Genomic DNA, 8,589 nt, shown 5'->3' with positions numbered 1-8,589 from the left:
TGTATTCCATGCAGAAGCAAGTCAGAGGTCCCATCCTCACTCAAGGAGAGGGGTTACATAAAGGCGTGAACGTTAGGAAATGGCAGACATCTTAGAGTCTATTTGCCACACCTACCTTCCTCACTTCTTACAGGTGTATCTCCTGAGAGCACTCCCCAATAAACCTTCTGCCTGCGATTACCCATCTTGGAGTCTGTATCTGGGGAGCAACACTGGGGCAGTAAAGGGAGTTAGAAACTGTTGCTGTAACATCAACTATGGGTGATAGCAGTAGGAGACTGAGCAGCAAATTTTCTTTCTATTCATAAATGTATAATAATTTATTATTAGAGATTAGAATAGTCATGGCCTATCTGGAAATAAAATGAAGTCTACAAACTATGAGATGTCTTCAAGCAAGGATACACACAACAAAAATAATTCATTTCTAGGGTTGTAGGACAGATTACACGTAACTAGTAAAAATTAGGCTTACTAATTTCCACAGTATGAAAATAAATCTCAGACCACAGTCACATAATTAAAAAGAGATGATTAGCACTTTTATTAAATTCACAGAGATTGTACTTTTACAAACTGCAGAAATAGTCAACCAATAGGGCTGCCTTATTAGAGAACAATAGAGAATAAGTTAAGTATTGGTATGATAACAGGATCAAATTCCACCTTGTGTACTGACACTCCCACGTACATCATTCATATCCCATTACAAACATTATATTTTATTCTTCCTTAGTCATATACAGAGTGATATAAACAATATTCAAAAAGGATCCATTTTCAAAGATTTTTACACCATATTATGCATATTCTCCACTGGAAAAATATCTCTCTGTAGATCTTCGAAGGGTGAAAAAATATATACTTCCGGAAATACTTAATACTAACGCACTTTTAAACCAATAACTAAAGACACCACATGACTACACTTACACACTATGTTGTCAGAGAAATATTTTAGAATATTTTGAGTGGTCAACAGCTTATGATTCCAATGGTCTTCATGGGTATAAATGATGGCCTTTTACTTTCATGCACATGCAAAATTTCTTAGAAGAGTGGTGAAACAAAATCGATGATCTGCCCTTGATCATTTATAATGCGCAGCAGTTGCACAGAAACAAGTGGTGAGTTTCTTGGGGAAGCAAAACAGCAGCCCTTTAGAGAGGGGTGAGCCGCTCATCCTCTGTCATGAAGGCATCGTTAATGTGCCCCCCCTTTGTGTCCAGAGGATCGCAGGGGATGCCATTCTCAATTGTGATCATATTTTCACACTTATCTTCCGTGTCATCCACTTCAGATGGTCCTTTGCTCTTCCTAAATGCACATAAAAAGAATGATTGGGGTCTAGAAGAAGAAAGCCTGGTCTTCTGTACAAACATGGAGGGCAAAAGAGGGATGAGGAAACTTAGAATGGTGAAATAATTGATAGCATTCCATACTTCAAATAAACTGCAAAGCTCATAAAGAGCTAATGAGGTGAAAAGTTGCTACAAGATAAGAAATCTCCATGGATGGGGCTCATCAATGGATACTCAACCATTGAGTAAGAGATGATTTGGGAACAGAGTATTCACACAGTCTCAGTCTATCACCCCCACAAGCAATGTACTGATTATAGAGATATTTGTATTTTGTCAAGGAAGAAATCTGGTGAACATCACCAACAATGAGACAAATTGACAAGTGCCTCCAGATAAGATGCACTGAGATTTTATCCATAAAATTCTGTGTTCTGTGTTCCTACCCCGCCTTAGCACCAATTTTTTTTTTTTTTTTACCTGAATCTCTCAGGAGGAAGTAATCAGACAAGTCCAAATTTTAAAATATTTTTTTTTGGTGGGCAATACACCCATATAAATTTTAAAATATTTTATAAAACAGCCGATATGGACTTAGCACAGAGTAGGCACTCAAGTGATGTGCTTAGAGTTGGATGGACAGACATGGATGGACATGGATAGTTGGCTAGCTAGTTAGACAGACGGATGGATCAATAAATGTAGATCAATGGCTGGTTGGCTGGAAGATAAATTAATGGACTAATGCTGTAGGCAAAGTTACTCAGACAGTAGCCCAAGGTAGATCTTGAATGGGATCCACCACAGAAAGAGAAAGAGAAGAAAAGAAAAGAGAAGGGAAGGGAAGGGAAGGGAAGGGAAGGGAAGGGAAGGGAAGGGAAGGGGAGGGAAGGGAAGGGGAGGGAAGGGAAGGGAAGGGAAGGGGAGGGAAGGGAAGGGAAGGGAAGGGAAGGGAAGGGAAGGGGAGGGAAGGGAAGGGAAGGGAAGGGGAGGGGAGGGAAGGGAAGGGAAGGGAAGGGAAGGGAAGGGAAGGGAAGGGGAGGGGAGGGAAGGGAAGGGAAGGGAAGGGAAGGGAAGGGAAGGGAAGGGAAGGGAAGGGAAGGGAAGGGAAGGGAAGGGGAGGGAAGGGAAGGGGAGGGAAGGGGAGGGAAGGGAAGGGAAGGGAAGGGAAGGGAAGGGAAGGGAAGGGGAGGGAAGGGAAGGGGAGGGAAGGGAAGGGGAGGGAAGGGAAGGGAAGGGAAGGGAAGGGAAGGGGAGGGAAGGGAAGGGGAGGGGAGGGGAGGGAAGGGGAGGGAAGGGGAGGGGAGGGAAGGGAAGGGAAGGGAAGGGAAGGGGAGGGAAGGGAAGGAGGGAAGGGAAGGGAAGGGAAGGGAAGGGAAGGGGAGGGGAGGGAAGGGGAGGGAAGGGGAGGGGAGGGGAGGGAAGGGAAGGGAAGGGGAGGGGAGGGGAGGGAAGGGGAGGGAAGGGGAGGGGAGGGGAGGGAAGGGAAGGGGAGGGGAGGGGAGGGAAGGGAAGGGGAGGGAAGGGAAGGGAAGGGAAGGGGAGGGGAGGGAAGGGAAGGGGAGGGGAGGGAAGGGAAGGGAAGGGAAGGGGAGGGGAGGGGAGGGAAGGGAAGGGAAGGGGAGGGGAGGGAAGGGGAGGGAAGGGAAGGGAAGGGAGAATATATACACACATAATATTTCTTGTATCTCTTGTATTGTTGCTTTTCCAAACGAATGGAGGAAAATATTTGTTTTCCTACCTTAAAAATTAGGAGTTAGTATAGATTTTGCCACGCTTTGCTGATGGTTTATTAGATAATTCCAAACAGCTGAGGTTCATAAAGAAAGGTAAAGTATCATTCCAATACTGTAGATCCCACTCTCATCGCTTGAAAGTATTTTGCCATTAGGTATGCCACTGTCAGGTGTCACAATTTATCACTACAGGCCTAATGTTGGGTTAGAAGTTGGGGGGTCCTAGTCCCAGAGACCTAGGAATGGATAAGTTGCTGTGTTTTTCCATCCTCAGGGTGAAAACACTGTATTGGCCATTCTAAGCTTCAGCCACCAGCAATTAATGCAGGTTGGGGTGAGCACAAAGTTTCATGTGATGAGAAGGTCCTACAGCCAGGTGAAATCACCTACCAGAGGACTAGAATACTTTGCCCCCCCTCTTGTGGACAGGAGTATTGTTACTTTCCATGTCCTCCAAAAGGCAAAAGCAGTTGACATTCTATAACCATCAATCATATCACTTCCATTCATAGTACCCAACATTCATTGAGTAACTATGTTTTGAGTTACTACTATGTGTTCAAACAGATAGATCCTCGTCCTACAGTGAAAAGAAAGGACTTAATAAAAGGGGAAAACTCCAAATTTCACTCATCTTCCCTCCCCATTTTTATGGATTATAAAAAAGAGCAGTGATGTTTCAGTAGGGATGAAGCCCCAGTAGTAACAAATGGATATTTATAAATTATCATCAAAAAAATGTCTAGTTCGTGCAATTTCCCCCACACTCACTCCTCACTGGGCTTGGAGTGAATAAGAATTCTCCACAACAATAAATAGATTTTAAACAGTCAAATCTTACTCTAAAATATATATATTGTGTATATAAGTATGAAACTCATACTACAAAAATCTTAGTGGATTTTATATATATATTATATATATATAAAATTTAATGAATATAATCTAAAGCAGGTGGTAATGCAATGGGAGTCTTGGAAATAGACACCAGCTCCCTTAGTTAAGAAAGTATTTTTACCAGGGCGCCTGGGTGGCTCAGTCGTTAAGTGTCTGCCTTCGGCTCAGGTCATGATCCCAGGGTCCTGGGATCGAGCCCCACATCGAGCCCCACATCGAGCCCCACATCGGGCTCCCTGCTCAGCAGGAAGCCTGCTTCTCCCTCTCCCACTCCCCCTGCTTGTGTTCTTGCTCTTGCTGTCTCTCTCTGTCAAATAAATAAAATCTTTTTTAAAAAAAGTGTTTTTACCAAGTTAGATGAAAAATCACAGGGAGCTGGACACATGCAGATCACGGCAAGGAATCTCACTTTCCCCTCCCAACCATAAAGGAAAACTAATCCATTAGGTCTCACAAAGGAATGGGGAAGAACTAAAAAGAAAGATGCAAACAGCCGAGGACAAGTTTGTCTTCTTTAGAAGAAGGATTTCTCAAAAAGATTCTGAGCAAAATGGCTGTGGAAATGCATCTAATGGAGCTGTGCCAGTGGCAAATCAGGCACATATTGTGCTTTTGTGACCTTAGATCCAGCTGTTCAGAGTCTTGGCATTGCTCCACAAACTGCAGTGTCAGTAACGTGCTGGCTCGACATGATAAGCAGCTCAAAGGTTATCTAACAGTACCACGGCACTTGGTCACATTTCATAGTGTGTACTGTAATAAACTGATTCACTGCCTCTGCATTGCTCTTACTAACGATAATAAAACTTAACTATCTTTCTGGATCATTCTGATTTGATGTTCTGCTAAAAACATGAATTCTTTTTCCTGAAAAATAAAATTGAGTGTTAATGACTTCCTCTGTTCTTGCAATGTCCGGTGGTTCAGGAAGAGGATTTTTTTTTTTTTAAAGTAACTAAAATACCTGAAACTAGTTCTCAAAAACCTTCAGAGTACATACTTATCGTAAGTCCAGAGAGAAGAGCGGCAAAAATGGGGACCAAAAAAAAAGACCGGATTACCCTCGGAGCTAAGGGGTGTCGAGGAGCAGGGTTTGCTCCAGATAAAGTAGTGGTGGGGCGCCTGGGTGGTTCAGGTGGTTAGGTGTCTGCCTTCTGCCCAGGTTGTGGTCCCAGGGGTCCTGGGATTGAGCCCCGAGTCGGGCTCCCTGCTCAGGGAGCCTGCTTCTCCTTCTCTCTCTGCTGCTCCCCCTGCTCATGCTCTCTCACTCACTCTCTAATAAATAAATACATAAATAAATAAATAAATAAATAAATAAATAAATAAATAAATAAATAAAATCTTTTTTTTTAAAGAAAGATAGGGGGCACCTGGGTGGCTCAGTCATTAGGCTTCTGCCTTCAGCTCAGGTCATGATCCCAGGGTCCTGGGATTGAGCCCCCATCAGGCTCCCTCCTCCTCGGGAAGCCTGCTTCTCCCTCTCCCACTCCCTCTGCTTGTGTTCCCTCTCTCGCTGTGTCTCTCTCTGTCAAATAAATAAATAAAATCTTAAAAAAAAAAAGACAAAGTAGTGGTGGCTGAAAGCACAAAGAATATTTCTGTCTCCCTTCAAACTAGATAGGGCTGAAGAGCCAAGGCCCAAGAATAGCCAGAAAAACAACAAAGGATAGACAAATATGATTCTGAAACAGAACATAATTAATTACTGGGGAATGAGAACTAACCTCATAATCAGTATGGATGATTCCTGGGGAAAATGTCAGTGTTACTGGAATGATTTCAGTGGGCATTGCAGTCCAGTCAGATTGATGGGCTTTGGGATCCAGCCTATCTGGTTCTAAATACAGTTACTACTAACTTTCTGACCACGTGACTATAGGCAGGTTGCTTTATGTCTGCTGTGTGGTAGTGATAATAACAGTAATTAGTGGGGCGCCTGGGTGGCTCTGTCGTTGGGCGTCTGCCTTCGGCTCAGGTCATGATCCCAGGGTCCTGGGATCAAGCCCCGCACCGGGCCCCCTGCTCTGCAGGCAACCCTGCTTCTCCCTCTGCCACTCCCCCTGCTTATGTTCCCTCTCTAGCTGTGTCTCTCTCTGTCAAATAAATAAATAAAATCTTTAAAAATAATAATAATAATAATGATAATTAGTAACTATTACACGACAGAAACCAGACTAAGTGCTTTTTTTCTCATTTAGTTCCTATTTATCTCATTTAATCATCTCATTTAATTCCTATTGCAATATTATAAAGATTTTATTATTATCCCTGTTTTTCTTTCTTTTTTTTTTTTTAAAGACTTTATTTATTTATTTGAGAGAGAGAGCACAGAGGGAGAGTGAGAGGGTGAAGCAGACTCCAGGCTGAGCAGAGAGCCCGGGAGGCTTGATCCGAAGACCCTGAGATCATGACCTAAGCCAAAGGCAGATGCTTAAGCAACTGAGCCACCCAGGCGCCCCTTATTATTCCTGCTTTTCAAATGAAGGAGCTAAGACTCAACTATGTAGAGCAGCTTATCTTTGAGAATGGAACAAGATTGGTGAAACCAGTGGACCTAGAACTCTACTTAATCTCCCCAGGCTTCATTCAAAACACACATTTGATTCCTATTGAGTATTTACATTTAAGAACAGCAAAGGAAAACAATTATTAGCTCTAACATTTCTGATTTTATTTACACATCTATTTTTAAGACTTAATTAAAACTTTATAAGAATGTGAAATTTCAGTATATGAAAATGTTGGCTGAGCCCCATCCCCTTGTTTGAAAAGCAGTATTTGTAGAAATCTAAATGTATTTCTGCTTACTACTGACCTTATGGGAATAGAAATATAACCAGAAATAAACCAAGTGAATTTACTAATGACTCTGCTCAACTGTGAGCATTAGCTAGGATTCTATGTCCGGAGTCCTTAACCTGGCTTTGTTACCAAGTGTAAGACTATAATCTCCTTGTAGGCAGGAACCATCCACGTTATCTGTGTATGTATCTTCCCTGATAAATACTAGAGCTCCCCTCACAGAATGGATGGTCAATATAGGAATAAGGTATTTTTTACCTCTTTGGGCCTTGGCTTCTGGAGAGATGAATTTAGAGCACTTTCCAGTGTATAAAGCACCTGTGTGTATTCTCTAACTTTGTCTTCTCATCATCATAACTGTTTAAGAAAATATTATTATCCTCATTTTCCATATGTGACTGGCTCAAGATCCCCCAGATAATAAGCACCAGAGCCTGAGACTGGAACCCAAAACCAAGAGTATCAATCCAGTGCTTTTTCTACTAAAACACGCATCACATCAACTGCATCACTGTTGTCATTGTCACATCACCATGGCCATCACAACCATTGCTGTCATCATCATTATCATCATCATAAAGCTGACCAGAGAACTAAAACATCTACTTGTGGGCCAGCACTAGACACAGATCCATACTAGGACATCATTGTGGAGTACATGCATTTCATCTTGGGTACCTGCCCACCTACCCAGCTGCCTAATTGTTTCCCAAAAGTAAAAAAACAAAAAAACAAAAAAACAAAAAACCATTTTCCAACTTTTTTCCTTTGACAAGTCTCTCATTTCCACAAACTGCTATTCTCAACTAGATGGTAATAGCAAAGCAACTTCCTCAAATTATTTCACAAGGAGGTGGCATTTGTAATGGTGTACTGAAGCTGGCTGGTATAGGCTTGAGATAGGTGATTGTTAAATATTCAGAAATTTCATACTTGATAGGAAATCAACAAATGCTACAAATTGGGATTTTTTTTTTTTTACAAAGCTGGTTAACCAGTTCACCACTATTATAGTAAACAGTAACCCTAATAAGATCATTTGCTTTTTAACATATGTGTTTGTTAACTAATAAAATCCCAAACAATGAGCCATTGAACTGGAAAATTTTTTATAGTATCACGACAATTTCTGGATGAAAACGAGATCTCTTTTCAGTATCTCTTAGTCACAGAAATAGGTTAAGCTGATCTTGGATAATAATACTGTTTATTTAGTGCATGCTAGGTACCTTATACACATTTATCTCATCCAATCTTCATGGAAGCCCTGTGAGATATTATCTTCCTACTACAGATGGAGAAACAGTCCCATGGAAATCGGATGACTCGACCAAGGTCATTTGGCTAAAGGGTACAGCTGGTGTTTGAGTTCACCTCGTTTGGCTCCCAATGACTGTATACTTTACAGCCAGCGGCTATGAATAAATCAGTGTAATGCTGTTACTGACACAGGCAAAAGAATTGTTAAAGCTTTCCTTGAGAAATTTCCTCAACAGTAAGTTTAAATATGCATATGGCGTAGATGACAGTGGCACTCTTCTCCACAGAAGCAAAATGGTAACTGAGATGACTCTGCAGTCTCTCCTGGCCTTCTAAATGTAAGATTTTGTATAATGCAAACTATGTTTGTTAATATCTAATGTATGGGTTGAATTGTTGAGCAAATCTTTGTCTTCCTCAGGACTAAAGGCACTGGGGGCAATTCCTGCCTTTTCCATGATTAGAAAGGGCTTTCATCACCATTACCAGGGCTCTCCCCACTCTAGACTGCACCCTCTCTACACCTTCGAAGCAATACTTTGCTCAAGAGAAGCCCACCACAGATTTGTATCTAACTTAAAACACAACAAATC

General features: G+C 41.8%; 1 protein-coding gene across 1 annotated transcript in view; it reads right to left on the bottom strand.

The window, feature by feature from the left end:
- Positions 1-520: 520 nt before the first annotated feature.
- CLTRN (collectrin, amino acid transport regulator) overlaps positions 521-8,589 on the bottom strand; it is a 32,798-nt gene continuing 24,729 nt past the window's right edge. Inside the window, exon 6 of the mRNA XM_027608558.1 lies at positions 521-1,317. Within this exon, the coding sequence (XP_027464359.1) occupies positions 1,161-1,317 (157 nt within the window). The 3' untranslated portion in view covers positions 521-1,160. The remainder of the gene's footprint in view (positions 1,318-8,589) is intronic.

This window comes from Zalophus californianus, chromosome X (assembly GCF_009762305.2).
Source record: "Zalophus californianus isolate mZalCal1 chromosome X, mZalCal1.pri.v2, whole genome shotgun sequence".
Lineage (NCBI taxonomy): Eukaryota > Metazoa > Chordata > Mammalia > Carnivora > Otariidae > Zalophus > Zalophus californianus.
The sequence above is the reverse complement of the archived record's forward strand: the minus strand, read 5'-3'. Positions and strand labels throughout refer to the sequence as shown.